Source organism: Agelaius phoeniceus, chromosome 19 (genome assembly GCF_051311805.1).
Source record: "Agelaius phoeniceus isolate bAgePho1 chromosome 19, bAgePho1.hap1, whole genome shotgun sequence".
NCBI lineage: Eukaryota > Metazoa > Chordata > Aves > Passeriformes > Icteridae > Agelaius > Agelaius phoeniceus.
The window spans coordinates 12487269-12504229 of NC_135283.1; the positions used below are offsets into that span (position 1 = coordinate 12487269).

Below are 16961 nucleotides of genomic sequence, written 5' to 3' on the forward strand. Positions count from 1 at the left end.
CAGTTTCCCTCTCCAGCTGCACCAGCCATCCCAGCTCTGCTCCCTGGGGACAGCTGCACTCTCCCACCACCCCTGGCAGGCCCTGGCACCACCAAATCCAGGCTCATGGAGCTCTCACCGTGTCCCCACGGAGCTGGCACGGACCGGGGCTGCCATTGCCCTGGCCCTGGGGGAGGGTTGGCGGTGGATGACAGCCACGTCCCCCCCAACACGGAAGGGTCATTACTGCTCATTCCGCCTCTCCCCCATCTGTTGTGACTGTTTACACTCCGCTTGCTAATTAGAGGCTAATTAGTTGGTGCAGAAATTCATCACTTTCCAAACACAGGCGGCAGCGAGGGGCGTCTCCGGCAACATCTGCACATCTGCCGGCGGCACGGGACACTGCGCTGCTCCTGTGCCACCCCCTGCCAGCCCCTGCCACGCCAGCAGTGTCCCCTCCGCAAAGACAGGCGCCACCAAACCCCTCTGTCCCCATCCTGCCCTCGGGGTTGGGCTGGCAAAGGGAAGGGGGAGAGGGACAGGGGCAGGGACAGGGACAGGGACAGGGACAGGCCCGGCTCTCTCCCTCCCCTGCCGATGACAATTTAATGCCAGGCCTTTAATGCCAGGCCCTGGCACGGCACTAATCCCGCCTAATGGGATCGCAGCCTTGGCCCTCGCGCTTTAGTTACATCAGGGCTGGGGGGTTTGGAGCCGGGATGTAGGGCAGGGCTCCCTAAGAGCCGTAATGGATCCTAATTCCCGGCCCTAATGGGCAAGCCGGGCACTAAGCTCCCCTCTCTCCGCCTCCAAATCCCTCCTGATGGGAAGGGACCGGGAGCTTTCAGCCGGGAGGGGTCCCGGAGGGGCTGCCAAGGGCTCGGCTCTGCCCGGCAGCTGCTGCAGGGGGTGGTGGGGACGGGGGGTGCAGCCCCCTCCTGTTCCTGTCCCTCTCAGGGCCAGGAGATGGGGGCAGGAGATCCAATCCCTCAGGCGCCCCTGGCCACCCCCCAAGCCTGTGGGACAGCCGGGTCCCCTCCTGCCTGGTGCCACCACGCAGGGGACAGCACAGTCCCCATGTCTGTGCCAGCCCCCCTTGGGGTGACATCCAGTCCCACCCACAGCGAGGTGACCGGCCCGCTCCTGCTGATCACCACGACCCAGGAATCCCAACGGAGCTGATGCCCAGCAGGACCTGGGGGATGTCCTGGAGCCAGCCCAGCTTCACCTGCAGGCTCCAGGTACCCAGCAGAGCCCAGCCAACACCAGGCACCAGCACCTGCCTCAGGGAAAACAGCTCCATCCTCCTCCTCCTTCCCAACAACCCTTCTTTGGTCCCACCAGGATGCAGCCCTGGAAGTGTCCCCTGCACTGCCCACACCCTGCCTGGGGCACAGAGAGGGGACAGAGCCATGTCCCTGCTGCCCCCACAGCTTCCCAGGGCCCCCCATTCTTCCTGGGGCATCATCACCCAAAAAGGAGGATGCCAGCCTGGAAGGGAGGATGCCAGCCCAGTAAAGAAGGTGCCAACCCCTCCAGGAGTGGTGGCACAGCCACCTGGCACTGCCACCAAGCATCCCCCACCACAGAACCCCCCCAGCACAGGGAGATGGAGCTTCCCAGAGCCCGCCATCCTTCCCAGTGCACCACTACCCAAAAATGAGGATGCCAGCCTGGAAAGGAGGATGCCAGCCCAGTAAAGAAGGTGCCATGAGTGGTGGCACTGCCACCAAGCAGCTCCCACCATGGCCCCCCAGCACGGGGAGACGGAGCTTCCCAGGGCCCCCCAACCTTCCCGGGGCACCACCACCCATAAAGAAGGATGCCAGCCGAGTAAGGAAGGTGCCAGCCCAGTAAAGAAGGTGCCAACCCCTCCAGGAGTGGTGGCACAGCCACCTGGTACTGGCACCAAGCAGCTCCCACCACAGCCCCCCCAGCACGGGGAGATGGAGCTAAATCTCCTCGGCATCAGGCTCTCGCTGGCTCCGCAGCACGAAGAGATTAAAAAACAATAAAGAGAAAGCGAAACCCTCCGCTATAATTACCAGCCTTTAGCCGCCAGCGGAGGCAGGAGGGAGGGAGGCAAGGAAAAAAGGGGGGAAAAAGAAACAGAGGAGAAGAAGAAATCCACTAAAATTTTAATAGGAACCACTGCATTTAATTTAACGACACATTTTTTCAATTACCAGAATAATTGTTTTATTCATAAAACGGGTTTCAATAAGAGGGTAATTTTCCTTTGTTTTTATTATTCATTTGTGGAACATATTCGCCGCGCGGGTCCTCGGCGCCGCCGCAGCTGGGGGGGCTGGGGAGGGGGGAGCATCACCCACAGCCCCCCAAAAACAGCACCCATGGGGGCCAGAGTGACCCCCAGCACCCCGGGGGGGTCACAGCCTCAGGTGGCACAAGGAGAGGTGGCCCCAAGGGATCCTTCACGGCCATCCCAGGGGTGACAGGGATGTGGTGGCCCTGGGGACAGGTGAATCCCTGCCCACGCAGCCACCCCTTGGCTACAGCCCATTCCTGGCTTGTCAGGTGCCAGATGAGCTCGGGAAGCATCAATTTGTCAGGGGGTGCTGGTAAAGCCACCAGGAGGATCCCATGGCCCTCGTGTCCCCGAGGGCACGGAGCCACCGCCACGGCCGGGCACGGCCCCCGCGGTGCCCCTGGTGACACCTCCCGGGGTCCCTGGTGGTGGTGGCAGTGCAGGGGGGGTTGGAGGCTCTCTCCAGCGCTGCCAGAGCCATTAGTATTCCTGAGACACGGCTCCAGCCCCTTCATAAAAAGCAAACACGGAATTGAAATGCCGAGCGCCGCCGGCACCTGGGGAGCCACGGAGCGCGACGGTGCTGCCAGGAGGGACTGAGGGGACAGGGCTGAGGCTGGGGGAGCCAAGGATGAAGCCAAGAATGAGTCAGCGAGGTTTGGGAACCTTAGCTGAGCCCTGCTCGCCCTCCTCCCAACACCCGGGCAGGGGCAGGGCAGCCTGAGCTGCAGCCTCCGAGGGGATCCCAGCAGGGCACACGGCTCCATCCTCCTCATCCCAGCACCACCACAGCCCAAATCACAGAGTCACCCATTGCCAGAGGGATTTGGGTTGGGGAAGTGCTTAGAATCCATCCAGTGCCACCCCTGCCATGGCAGGGACACCTTCCACCATCCCAGGCTGCTCCAAGCCCTGTCCAGCCTGGCCTTGGGCACTGCCAGGGATCCAGGGGCAGCCACAGCTGCTCTGGGCACTCTCACAATAAATAATTTCTTCCAAGAGATCCCTCCCAGCGCTGACCCTCGGTGCTGAGCCCAGCAGAGCCACAGGGACACCCAGCTGTCCCCTGCTGTCCCCCCAGGCTGGGATGCAGCGGTGCCAAAGGCACCTGCCACAGTCCCACCCATCCCATCCCATCCCCAGGGACCAGCCCGCCTGTCCCACACGCTCCCACCCACGGCGTGGCTTTTGATGTGGCTTTTTTTGCCCTTTTTACTAAGAAAAAGACTTATAATTGCAGATGTGACCATTAAATCCTCCCAACTTACTTTGTTCCCTTCCTTCCCTGCTTTCCCCTCCCTCCTTTCTCCCCCCACTGAGACCAAGAGCTTTAAAACTCTCCTTCTGGCTATTAATTAAAAGCAACCTCTCCACTGCCGTGAGTGTACTTGCCATAAATTAATAGCAGCCTTCTTAATCAAATCTTATCTCCTCTCGGAGCGCGGGGCCGGGTGGGTATCCCAGCCTGCCCAGCCATGAAATGCAATTCCCGATGCTCCAGTGGCCTCGGCAGCCCGGCTCCATCCCCTCCTCCCTGGCTCGGGCACCTGGGCGGGCTCGGAGCCTCCACCTGGGCCGGGAGGGAGGAGAGGGGGCCCGGCCACCCTGCGCGGAGGTGGCTCCCGGAGGACACGCTCCATTTCTCAGCCATTTACCGCGTTTATCCGCAGCCCCTGCGGACGGCACTCGGCTGCCTGAATTATTTAGGAGGGGGTTCGGCGCTTCCGAGGCGGCGGGAGAGCCGTGCCGGGGAGTTCTGCTGCCGGGGACGGGGCTGGGAGGTGGTGGGGACAGGGCGCAGCTTTTGGAGGGGGGTCAGCTCCTGGGCTGGTGAGCTCACGGTGCTCTGCTCCCCACAGAACATTGGAGAGCATCATGCTGCCATTCCCCCATCCCTGTCCCACCAGGTTTTCCTCCTCCCCACCCATCCCCAGGTTCCGAATCCCCGACCCCACAGAATTCCCAGAGAGCAGGGACAGAGGGGGACCTGGATGTGGTGTCCTGCAGCTCCTGGGGCTGCTGCTCCAGCCCTGTCCTTTGCAGTGTGGAAAACAGCTCTGGAGGTGATTTTCCTTCTGATCCCTGCCTCTCAGTGGGCTGAGAGGGGCACGGGGGGCTCGGGGAAGAGCTGAGAGGCTCCAAGGCTGGCACCCAGTGCCCTGTGGTGACCCTGCTGCTGGAACACATCTGCCCTTGCTCTGGTGCCTCTCTGAGCTGCTCACAGCTCTGGGAGCTGCTGCTCTGCCCTGGGGAAGGGGCACGGGCAGCACCAGGGGCTGCTGGCCCTGGGCACGCTGTCCCCTGGCTCAGGTCACAGCTCCTGCCCAGCTGGAGATGGGCAGCTCCTCTCCATCCAGCCCCCCCTGTGTACTTGTGCAGCTGCTTTGGCACCTCCTGACACGGGAAAAAGGATTTTTGGGTGATGGGGAGCTCTGGGGATGTGGGAACACCTCCCATAAAGGGTGCAGGGATGTGTGCCCGTGACCCCAGGAGGGCTGGCAGAGGAGGGAGCTGGAGCTGGGCTCACCACCCCAGAGAGGAGCTGGGCTGAGCCCAGAGCTCCAGCACTGCTGGGCTGCTCCCTGCGCTCCCTCAGAGGGGATTTGGGGTTCCCTACATGCCCTAAGCCGATTGCAGAGGTGTGGTAACTGGATTAAGGGGGAGGCTGAGCAAAGGCAAACCTGGAGGAGCTGCTCAGCAGAGCACGGCTCCCGCCCGTGTGACACCGCAGGATTTGCAGAGCTGCAGCTTAAACTGATTTCTGTCCCCTAAGCCTCTGGGAAGGTGAAGCTGCCAGAGGGACGTGGGCTCTGCCCCCTCCTCACCCCACAAAAACCCCTCAGGGCCCCACTGTGGGCTGGCAGAGGGGTCATGTCCCCATGGTGACATCCCACAGCCACCCACGTCCTCACCCAGGCACTGGGGTCACATCCCCACTTTGGTCACCACGGCCAGCCCTGCCCGTGGCACTGGGTTCACATCCCACGGCCAGCCCTGTCTGTGGCACTGGGTCACATCCCACAGTCTGTGACACTGGGTCACATCCCACATCCCGTGGCACTGGCACTGAGACCTCCAGGTGACCCCACAGCGCCTGGGGGAGCAGCACAGTGACCCCAAACCCTTCAGCACCCAGCAGCCACCCCTGGTGACAATCCCTGCTGGCAGCAGCCACCGCCCGAGGCTCTGGGTGACATCCCTGTGGGTGACAGCCCTGTGGGTGACATTCCTGTGGGTGACAGCCCTGTGGCTAATCCAAACTGACCACTGCAGGGCACAGCCAGGGAGGCCACGGCCTCAGCACCCCCTCCCTGGCAGCAGCCAGCACCCCCCAGATCCTCCCCACAGCCCTGTCCTGGGGCACAGGTGGCACCAATGGTGACCACTATCCCTGCTTGGTGATGCAGAGCGGCCCCTGAGCGATGCCCCTCAGTGCTGTCCCCTCCTCCTGCGGTCCCCAGCGTGGCACTGGTGTCACCTGCGGGCTGCAGGTGTCACACCTCATCCATCTCTGCTGGAGATCTGTCCTGGCATTCCTGCTCAGGGTGGGGGTGGAGGCTGTGGCGGTGATTCCTGGAGCTGGCAGTGCTCAGGAAAAGCCCAGGCAGAGACCAGGAGCCCAGCCAAGGTGGCCCTGGCAAGTGGAATGTGGCCAGATCTGTGCTGGCACTGCCATCAAGAGCCACCTGCACTCAGTGGCTCTGAATGCCTACCCAGAGCATGGCAGCCCCATGGATGGATGGATGGATGGATGGATGGACAGACAGATGAATGGATGGATGGATGGATGGATGGATGGATGGATGGATGGATGATGGATGGATGATGGATGGATGGATGGATGGATGGATGGATGGATGGATGGATGGATGATGGATGGATGATGGATGATGGATGGAGGGATGGATGGATGATGGATGGATGATGGATGATGGATGGATGGATGGATGGATGGATGGATGGACGGATGGATCATGGATGGATGGATGATGGATGGATGGATGGACAGATGGATCATGGATGGATGGATGGACGGACAGATGAATGGATGGATGATGGATGGATGGATGGATGGATGGATGGATGGATGGATGGATGGATGGACGGACAGATGGATGGATGGACGGACAGATGGATGGATGGATGGATGGATGGATGGATGGATGGATGGACAGACAGATGGACGGATGGACGGATGGACGGACAGATGAACGGATGGATATCCTCCTCTCTCCCTGCATCCCACCAGGCCAGGCCACTGGGACACCCCAGCCACGCTGCCATCTCCCCTTCCTCCTCCCACATCTGTCTCCAGGCCCATACTTATTTATTTATTTGTTAATTAACTGCTGTTTCCATAACAAACGCTCCGGTTTCTCCCTGCCTCCAACAGCCCTGGGGCTGGATTGTTAACTAGGATTTTAATTTGTTAATTAAAAGCAGGATGGCTCCATAACAAGCTCTTCTTCCACAGCCGGGGCTCTTGGCGGGCTCAGGGGGCCACGGGCAGCCTCACCATGCCCAGGTGAGCCTCTCCAGGGATGGGGGACGTGGGGAGGGGGCAGCCCAGCTCCCCAAGGACCAGGGGGCTGGGAAAAGGCTCAGAATCTCCTGGTGCTGGAGATGAATCCCCTTCCCCTGCAGTCTCATCCCGGCAATCCTTTCCCCAACAGCTCAGCAGCTCCCAGGCCGCATCCCCAGCCATCAGGGTCCCAAAGCTGGTGACATCAGAGGTCCCAAAGCTGGTGACAAACCCTCCTCCGCCCGCTGCAGCAGAGCCAGGGCCGTGCCAGCATCATCCCCTCAGGCTTCCCATGGACCACAGCCCGGGACAGCCCCCCTGTGGCACTGGGGACACAGCCAGGTGACAACGTGGGTAAGGTAAGGCTTGAAACGCTCCCCGAGCCAACGGAGAAACATCAGCCCTGGCCGGGAAACAGGGATTTATTCACCCCCTTGGCTGGGAACAGAGCGGGGCTGTGTGCTGCCCATCCCTGCCGCTGGAAAAACCAACATTTCCCTCCCGGGAAACCCCAAACAGTCACAGACAAACACAAACGCACACAAACACACACAAACACACACAAACACACACACGGCCGCCTTGTGCCTGCCCAGCCCCGAGCCCGGGGGGGCACAAGAGGAGCTTTGTGCTCCGAGGCACCGGGCAGCCCCCGCGGAGCCGGAGTGCGATCCCAACCTGGCCCCAGGGCACCGAACTCCAAACCAAACCCGGGGAGCTGCCAGGAGCTGGAAGGGACAAGGGACAGGAGCCACACCCAGCCCAGAGGGGACAAGGGACAGGAGCCACATCCAGCCCAGGGGGGACAAAGGACAGGAGCCACATCCAGCCCAGAGGGGACAAGGGACAGGAGCCACATCCAGCCCAGAGGGGACAAGGGACAGGAGCCACATCCAGCCAAGAAGGGACAAGGGGCAGGAGCCACATCCAGCCCAGAGGGGACAAGGGACAGGAGCCCCCCAGACCTGGGGACACCCCCAGGGCTGCCCTGCTGCTGGTGGCACGGACAGACATTGTTCTGCTGAGCCCGATCCCCAGCTGGGGATGTTGAACGAGGCTCCGGACTAAACTCCTTCCCCAGCCAACTCCTTGGGACGGCAGAAACGCTCCGGAGCCCGCGATTCCGCAGCTCCGCCGTATCTGGGTCACTGCTGTGAGTCACGGACACCCGGAGAGTGACTCAACGCTATTAGAGGGGCCGGATCCTGCGGCTGATCCTCCCGGGAGAGGCTCCAAAGCGCAGAGGAAGGGAAGGATGGACGGACATCACCGCCAGACCCCCCCAGCAGGCAGCGGCCGGACGGGCCCGGGGCACGAGAGGGATCAAAGTGCATCCCCTGTCCTGCACTTCAGCCCTTCCCAGCCCTTCCCAGCCATTCCCAGCCATTCCCAGCCCTTCCAGCCATTCCCAGCCGAGCCGGAGTTTCCCCACATGGATTTGGCAGGAACAGCTCCACACGCAGCTGCCAAATGAGGCAGAGGTCCCAAGAAGCCGGACACTGTCCCCAGTGCCACCCACCCCAAGGAGTGACACACAAGCCCGGGGCTGGGTTTGGCCCCATGGAACACGCTGAGCGCATCCTCGAGGAATTCCTGGAAGGGCAGACACCACAGCCCTGCGGCCATGAAGGGCTGGGAAAGCAGAGCCACCACAGGCCTGCCCTGCCAGAGCCACAGCAGCACCTGAGATGTCCCTCCTGCCAGGGACAGCCATGTCCCACCCCAGCCCAGCCCCGCAGGATGCTCAGCAGACAGACACACAGACAGACAGACACACAGCAGCTGCTTCCCAGCCTGGCCCCGAGAATCCCAACGAGGCCCAACCCAAAAAACGGCAGGGGAAGAAAAACAGAGGAGAGAAACCACAAGAAAAGCCCCGCTCAGCCCTTCCCAGGGCACTGACGCAATGGAGTCGCTTCTCTCCATCCCTTTTCCAGCCCCGCGGGATGGAAGAGGCTCTGCCAGCCCCCCCTGCCCGTGCCAGGCAGGATGAAGGCTCTGGAGGCCGGAGTCCTCCTCCCTGCAGCACGGCCCCGAGCCAGCGGGCCCCGGGCACTCGCCCATTTACTGGGGAGTTGCCCAGACATCCTTTTGCCTAAGTATTAATTAGTCGTTGCGCTGCTCACTTGAAACAGAAATAGCTGTAGCATGACGGCGGACATGAGTTTTCCTTGGAAAAGCTGCTTTTTTTTTTTTTTATTCCAAAGCTTTTCCTTCCCAGCCAGCCCTGTTGGCGGGGTGGGGGAAGCACAGACAGCCTGGCATCCCCCCACGGACAGCCCTGAATTTCCAGGGCAGCGCAGCAAACCCTGGTTCATGGCATTTATTCACACACTTGTGGCTCTCCCAGCCAGAGGGGCTTTTCCAGCCGGAGCCAGCGATTCCAGCCTGACGTGAAGCTTATGGGGAGAAGCCAAGCGAGCGAGAGTCCCCCGGGGAAGGGCTCCGGCAGCTCCGTGCCCTGCTCCCCGCACGCCGCTCGCTTCCACCGCCAGGAAAACCGAGACAAGGAGGCGATGAAGGCACCCATCCTCTCCCTCCCCGCCGGGGCCGGGTGCCGAGCGCTTCCAGGTGCGCAGCCGGCGGGGAGGGCTCTCCCGACGGCGGCAGAGCTCGGAGTGAAACCTCCCACCCTAATGAGTTGATTTTATTAGTTTGCGAATGCATTGAGAACTCATTATCAGAATAAACATCAGCTCACTCCAGCGAGCACGGCAGCGCCGCAGCTGCGGCCGCACCCCGGGACAGCCCGCGGGTCCCGGCCCCGACCGGGGGGGCCGGGGCAGGGGTGCCCACCCTGCCAAAGCCCTTCGTGCCCTTCGTGCCATGCGGTTCGCTTCCCCCTCGCACTGCGGGGCTCCGGGTGCCCGCTGGAGCGGGACAGCTCTGAGCTCCGGCCACCCCAACAGCTCCCCTGGGAGCTGCTGGAAGCGGCTCCAGCACCCTCGGGACCTGTGCTGGAGCTCGGGAGGGTCGGAAGGGCCCCCCCGGGACAGTCAGGGCACGGAGAGCGCCGAGCCCGGGGCAGGGCTGTGGTGGGGCACAGCGGGAGCATTGTCCGGCTCGGCAGGACGCGCTCGCTCCCTGTGCAAGCAGCAGCTAATCCCATTTCATCCCCGGCACGGCCATCAGCTGTTTGTCAGGCATGCAGGGGGCGGGGTGCTGAAACCAGAGCTATTGTGCCCGCCGGTCCCAGCCCCCTCCATCCATCCCTCCATCCGTCCGTCCATCCATCCCTCCATCCCTCCATCCGTCCGTCCATCCATCCATCCCTCCATCCATCCATCCATCCATCCATCCATCCATCCATCCATCCATCCATCCGTCCCAGCCCCACGCTGGGCCCAGCTGGCATCGTGCCCAGGTCCTGCTCCATGCCCAGCCAGTCCTTCACGCTCTGCCAGATCCATGCAGGACCCATCACCTCCCTCCGAGCTCTGAGCCTGACCCCTGATAAGCCCAGGCAGGGAGGAAGAGGAGGAGGAGGGGAAGCACCGAGCGTCCCACCCTGCAGAGACCCCTGGGATCACCCAGTGCTCGGTTTCTCCCTGCAGGGGACACGGGCTCCTGGAAGGAGCACAAATGTCCCCACAAACCCCCAGCCCAGCCCAGCCCGTGCCCCAGGTTGCAGTCAAAGAGCTGGAGGTGGCCCTGCAGGATGGGGACAGAGGGACAGGTGCCCCAGGCCAGGAACAGGGAGCACGTGTGTCCCTGGGGAAATGCCCTCTGGATCCAGCAATTCCCACTTAAGGGGGTCCAAACCCAGCATTTCCCTTCAACAAGCTGAAGGAGTCCCACCCCTGGGGCTCCACACCTCACAGCCACCCCTGACAGCCAGAGTCCTGTCACATCCATGTCCCTGTTCCACACAAGGCACAAGGGACACTGCTCCAAGCTACAGGCAGCAGGACCTGCCAGACCCCCAACCCCTCCCAGCTTTGGAGACCCCAATGTCCCAGAGAAACCCCTCCGGGGCCCACAGAAGAATCCCCATCCCCTCCCAGCTTTGGAGACCCCAATGTCCCAGAGAAACCCCTGCAGGGCCCACAGAAGAATCCCCATCCCTCTCCCAGCCCTGGCAGGGCCACGGAGCTGGGAGGGCTCAAGGTTACAGCTGAGGACTGGCAGGTTGTGGGCTCACCCAGCAGTGCAGAAAGCAATTAGCTACCAGGGCTAAAATTAGCTCAGTGGCTTCTTCTGCTAATGGTCAAAGTCATCAAGGCTTCCCTGCACCCGGGGCTTCCTCATGGACAGGGAGGGAGGGATGGGAGCCAAAGGAGCAGCTCACGTGTGCCCAAGTCCCCTTCCTGCTGCAGCCAGTGCCACCAGGCTGCAGGACACCAGCCAGCCCCATTGTCCCCACCACCACCCCTGCCCTGTGCCTCAGTTTCCCTGCACCGCCCAGGCTGGAGGGAAGCTCCTGGAATGTCAGGGCGGGCGGTGGGGACAATGAGGGCTGGCAGGGAGGGAGAGTGGCTGCAGCACAGGGGAGCCCAGCATTCCTGGAATGGCCACCGTGCCCTCCCTGTGGCCAGCCGGGATGCCCAGCTGCTGGCACGGGCAGCAGCTGCTCCTGGGGCCTTCAGAGAGTCATGGAATGGCTTGGAAGGGGCTTAAAGCTCTTCTTGTCCCACCCCTGCCATGGGCAGGGACACCTTGAGGTTCCTCCAAGCCCCGTCCAACCTGGCCCTGGTCCCCTTGCCCAGCCCGTGGTGGTGACACTGATCCACATGGGGAGGTGACACCTCAGATCGTCCCCAGTGTCCCCAGGCGTGGCCCTGCTCGAGCCAAGAGCCCCCAACCCCAAGTCTCCATTCCTGGGGGCCCCATCAGAGCCGAGAGACAAAGGGGGCCGGGGAGGACCAGCTGCAGCCCGGGAATGTCCCCTGCCCTCGGCCCCCGTTCCCAGGGATCAGGTTTCCCAGTTCCCAGGCAACCCGAGCCCGGCATGGCTTTCCAGGCAGGCATTCCTGCACCCCCGGGGCTGGGGGGGCTGGGGGCGAGGGGAGGGTGGGGCAGGGGCCGCCAAGGGGGCACTGCCTGCCCGGGGCACAGGCAGGTGCTGGGACTCGGGCTGGGGAGAGGCGAGGCAGCCCTGGGAGAGGGGTGCAGGGCACACCCCCAAAGCTGGGAAATGAATGCCCAAAACTGGGAAATGAACGCCCAAAACTGGGAAATGAACCCCCAAGAGCTGGTCCCCAAACCCACGGAGGGTGCTGAGGGCAGTGCCCACGCCTGTGGCATCACCAGCATGCCCAGGGTGTGAGGGATGCCAAGGAGGGTGGGAGGGATGCCAAGGGAGTGTGAGGGATGCCAAGGGGGGTGTCAGGGATGCCAGGGAGGGTGGGAGGGATGCCAAGCATGGCCAGCACAGCAGGGAGCTGCTGCCAGCACATTCCTGCCTGCTGGCTGGGCAGAGTGATAGGAACACATCCTGAGGCTGGATGCACCCCCATGGATGGGGGAACCCCAACTCAAAGCAGCAGCCGTGGGGGTGAGGGTGGTCCCTGGCATCACCACCACACCTGAGTGATGCTGGCACCACGGCCTTCCCAGCAGCTCCGTGCCATCCTCCACTGCACTGGCAGAGAAGCTCCCAGGACACCCCAGTGCCCCCCACCCTGAGCCATCCCAGCCCCTCGGGGCTCCTGGATCCCCTCGGCTGCTTTGGAAGTCCAAGGCCCAGTGCCAGGAGGCACCAGTGGAGCCACCAGCCCTGGCACGGCGGGGGCTCAGCTCTCCCTTCGTTAGCACAATCACATCACCACTGACAGCAGCAGATTTCTCCCCGGCCGTTTCTCACCCCGCCACACGCCAGCCACTCGTTAACGAGCTCGGGGCAGTAACGAGGGCTCAGAGGGGAGGGCACCCTCCACCACCCACCCACCCAGCGGGTTCTGCTCCCACATGGTGCTGCCCCACGGGGCCATTTCACCCCGGGCACTGCCTGTGCTGCTGCTGCAACCAACACACCCCAGACCAGTTGGTGTAGGGCCTACAGTGATGTGAGCATGGCTGGGGCTCATCCCCAGGCAGGAACCAGCCACAGGCAGAGGCTGGGGACAAGGACACGGCTCGTGGAGTGGCAGAGGCAGGGTGACCCCTCGTTGCAGCCTCCCTCCTCGCGGTTTAATTATCGGCGCTTTCCCAGGTACTCAAGCAGCCAAGGATCCGCCTGCTCCCTCCTTGCTGCTCTCCTCGAGCTCCTGCCTGTGCTCCTGCTGAGCGGAAATGCCACCTCAGCCCTGTCCCCGTCACCGAGGGACGAGCAGCACTTGACGCTGTCACTCACCCTGGTCCCCGGATGGCACCGGGGCAGGAGCTGCTCAGCCACTGCCGGCTCTCCCTGCCCACCAGTGCCGCAGCTGGAGGTGGGAACGAGCTCCCATTTCCATCCCAGCTCTCATCCTGCCTGTTCTCCTCCTCAGCTGGCTCCCCAAAGCTTTGGGGAGCAGCGCAGTGACAGGCACAGTGACACCGCCTGCCTGGGACAGGACCGTATCCCCCTCCCTCGCGGTGATCAGGTCATCAAAATTTCATCATTGCTGTGCCCAGGCACTAATGGCTTCCCAAGCAGCATCAAATTTTAATCTTCCCTTCCTCTCCCCTAAAAGCCACTCTCCTTCCCGAGAGCTGGTGCCTTGCACGAGGCCACCAGCGAATGTGGCAGTGCTGGCAGGGACAGGAGAGCCAGGGCCATCCCCTCCTGCCCTGATGCCACTGGCACAGAGGAACCAGCAGCTCCCATCACCAAAGTCCTGGTGTGAACACCAGCATCACATCCCCAGCAAGAGCAGGGGCTCGTCCTTGCCCCCCTCCTGCCCAGCCCCACAGGGCACCGTGCATGCAGACGTGCCCAGGCTCCACACACGGGGACAGAAGATGCTGGAACTCCCCTGCTGCCACCTCTAATAAGCCTCTTTGGTGGAAGCTGCCCATGGCAGGCCCCTGCCCCAAATCCCGTCTGGAACCTTAAGCTGCCCAAATCCCTCCAGGGACTGGCCACAGCCTCCTCAATCCCATTAGAGGTGCTGTGCCCACACGGGGGGTCCCGGGCTGTGCCCCCAGCACTGGCTGTGGGGAAACTGCATCTCACAGAGAGTGAGCAGGAGCGGGCTGGGGACCCCCAGGCTCCCCCCAGCTCTTGGGGATCCCTTTATTGCCTTGTCCATCAGCCCAAGGGGTGATGGTGGGGTGCCCCCAGGCCTGGCACAGCCCCCAGGCCCAGCACAGGTCGCACTGCGACAGCTCCAGCCCGGGCAGCGCTGCCGGCTGAGCCTTCCCCCAGCTCCGCACTGGGCTCCGGGTAATTAGCGCCAGGCCCCTAATCAATAAGTTATTTTTTGCCACGGGTAATTAATAATTACACAGCACAGACGGGCTGTAATTAAACTTCCATCCTGTCTCTCACGGGCAGCAAGGGGCCTTTTTTAAGCAAGCACAGGTATGGAAGTGCCTCACCCCGTGCCCGGGCAGCCCCTGCGCCCCGGCCGGGGAGGTCTCGCTCCATCGCCTCCTCCTTCCCTCCCCGATTGATCCCGTTTTCCTCGGCTGCCAGAATCAATAGCCCTGGCACAAAGCTCTGCTGGCCCTCACTGCCAGCCCTGCCTGCCCCACCGCAGTGGGACAGAGCAGAGCCTGGAGGAGCCCTGTGCCGGGCTGCTCCCAGCTCCACCGCCCTGCTCCCTGTTCGTGCCAGCGGAGAGCGCCAGCACCCCACGGGCACGGCGGGCGGGAGGTGACCCTGCTGGCGTGTCCCCAGTGCCACCCGCGGCAGGGGAGGCGGGCACGTGCCAGGCGTTGGGAATGATCCCTCCAGCACGCCCAGCTCGCTGGTGGCCGCTGCCACGCCGGGCACCGAGCAATGTCACAGCGTCCGCGAGGATGTGACACGCGCCGCAGAGAGCCAGAGCCGCCAAGCTCAGCTCCTGCACCAGGAGAGCAGAAAGAAGCCCCTCGCCCACCCCTCCAGAGCGCTGGGGCACGGGCAGCCCCACATCTCCCAGCCCACAGCCCCACGGATCAATGGAAGGAGGGTGGGTGACCCCAGGAGCCCGTCCCGCGGGCACGGAACAAACGGATCGCAGGGGAGCCGGCAGCCGGAGACGCCAGGCAGGAGAAGAGAAACTCGGCAAGGGAGTGAATCAATCAAAGAGACCTTCAGAGCTCCCCACACAGGGCCTGCCCGGATAATATACTGCCGCTTTAGATGTTATGTTCTGAACTTAATTACTGAGAAATTATAGCAGTGCTGGGGGAGGCTCAGGGGAAGCGGGAGCACGGGAGCGCTCAGGGACTCCAGGCTCCACTCGCTGCCACAAGCAAGGGCAAGAAATGTCGTGGGTGAGGACCCCCGGCGCTGCGCTCTGCTGTGCCCCCCCATTTCCCGTCTGGATCTGCTCAGCCCAAGCGCAGGGACAGAGGCAGCCACGCCGCAGCCCTGCCAGCCGGGAGCCTCCTCTCTGGGCCTGCAGGGGAGGGGACCACAGCGTCCCCCCGGCCCCTCTGAACCCCAGCTGCGCCCCGAAGGGCCACGAACTATTTTTATATCCCTGTGGGCTAGCGGAGCAGCTGGAAGCAGCCTGTGCTGTGCCCGAGCCCAAAGGGAGAGCAGCAGAGAGGGGCTCACCCTGCCCTGCAGCCCCCAGGGGTTGTTGGGGTGCAGTGGGAGCCCCAGGCACCCACAGGGGGGTCTCGGGGGTGCAGACCCCCCCCAGCCCCTGCCAGTTTGTACCAGCGGCTGGAAGTCGACAGGACCAACAACAGGGTATGAGCTGCTCCCTGGGAATCCCCCAGCCTCGCAGCCCGGGGTTTGTGCTACAACGGGGGTACCCTTGGGGCAGGGTGGGGGGTATGGGCGATGCTCACCCCTCGGGGTTGCCCACTCTCCCGAAGGTGATCCAGCACAGACTCTGCCTCATGCTCAGAGCAACACGTTCGCCCCATCCCCATCCTGAGGGCAGTTATGGGCAAGGGGGAGGCAGAGCAGAGCCATGCTGCTCGTCCCCCTGAGCCACCACGGTCACCGCGCTGCACCCGGCACCGGCGGGCCCCGAGTGCTGGCTCCGGGGAGGCTTCGCGAATATCACGGATGCCGCTCTTCCCCCGGTAGGAGCTCCGGAGCCGCCTCGCTCCCATCCCCCGGCTGGCGCACCGATCTCCCAGCGCGGGCTGGCAATAGGCTCGGTTGAGGGGTGCAGCGCGGGGTCCCCCAGTCTCCCGCCGCCCTCCGCATCCCCTTACCTTGGGCGCCGGCTCCTGGGGGGCCGGGCAGGGCGAGCACGGCGAAGCAGAGCAGCCCCCAGCTCCGGAGCCGGGCCATGGCTCTGCCGAGACAAGCTGGGGGGGTTGCGGGGGGAGAACTTCCCCGACTTTATAATCCGGGCGGCTCCGGCGCAGGGATCCCCGCAGCAGCGCTGCTCAGGGGGGGAGGCGAAGGCGCCGGGGCGAAGGGCTCCTCGTGGGGCTGGGGGCGGTCCGCGGGCAGCTCCCCACCATCGGCGGCTTCCCCAGGGACGTGCGGAGCCGGGACCACCAAATCCGGAGCGGAGCCGGCAGCCGAGCCCCTCCCCGAGCGCTGCGCCCCGCGTCAGGGAAGGGGACGGGAAGCGCAGGGCGCCGCGCCCCCGGCCCCTCCTGCCCGCCCGGGCTCCATGGGGGCCGGGTCCCCGCCGCTCCGGGGCCGAGCGAAAAGTTTGGGGGCGGGGGGCGGCCCCTCCCCAGCGCTCAGCTCTTGCCGAGGGACATCCCCTCCTAGGCGGCTCCGGGCGACAGAGAGAGGATTCGTCCCTGGCGGGGAACGGGGGAAAGTGCGGCGGCGGCGGGCGGCGGCGCGGGGTCCCGCTCGGAGCCGCCGGCGGTGCGCGGCGGGCGGGCTGGCGGCGCCGCGCCGATCCCTCTCGGCGCTCCGGCCGCTGCTGCTCCTCCTGCGCTGTGCGGCGGCGGAGTGAGCGGCGGCGGCGGGGCTCGGCGGAGCCGGGGGCAGCCCGAGCCGGGGAGGCGGGGAGACGGCGCGGCCCCGAGCGCTACCCAGCGGCCGCGGAGGGAGCGGGCGCGTCCCCACCGGCCGCCCCCGGTTCGTGCGGAGCGGGCGGGTCCCCCCCCTCCGCTCCCGGTGCCCCCGCTGTGGAAACAGCGGCTGCTGTCTGCAGCTCCCACCCTAACCCGCCCCTCGCTGCCCCAGTCCCT

The 16961-nt window shown here is 64.0% G+C and overlaps 1 protein-coding gene across 1 annotated transcript in view; it reads right to left on the bottom strand.

The window, feature by feature from the left end:
• Positions 1–16754, bottom strand: part of SDK2 (sidekick cell adhesion molecule 2) — a 49949-nt gene extending 33195 nt beyond the window's left edge. Inside the window, exon 1 of the mRNA XM_054645121.2 lies at positions 16017–16754. Within this exon, the coding sequence (XP_054501096.2) occupies positions 16017–16095 (79 nt within the window). The 5' untranslated portion in view covers positions 16096–16754. The remainder of the gene's footprint in view (positions 1–16016) is intronic.
• Positions 16755–16961: the final 207 nt, after the last annotated feature.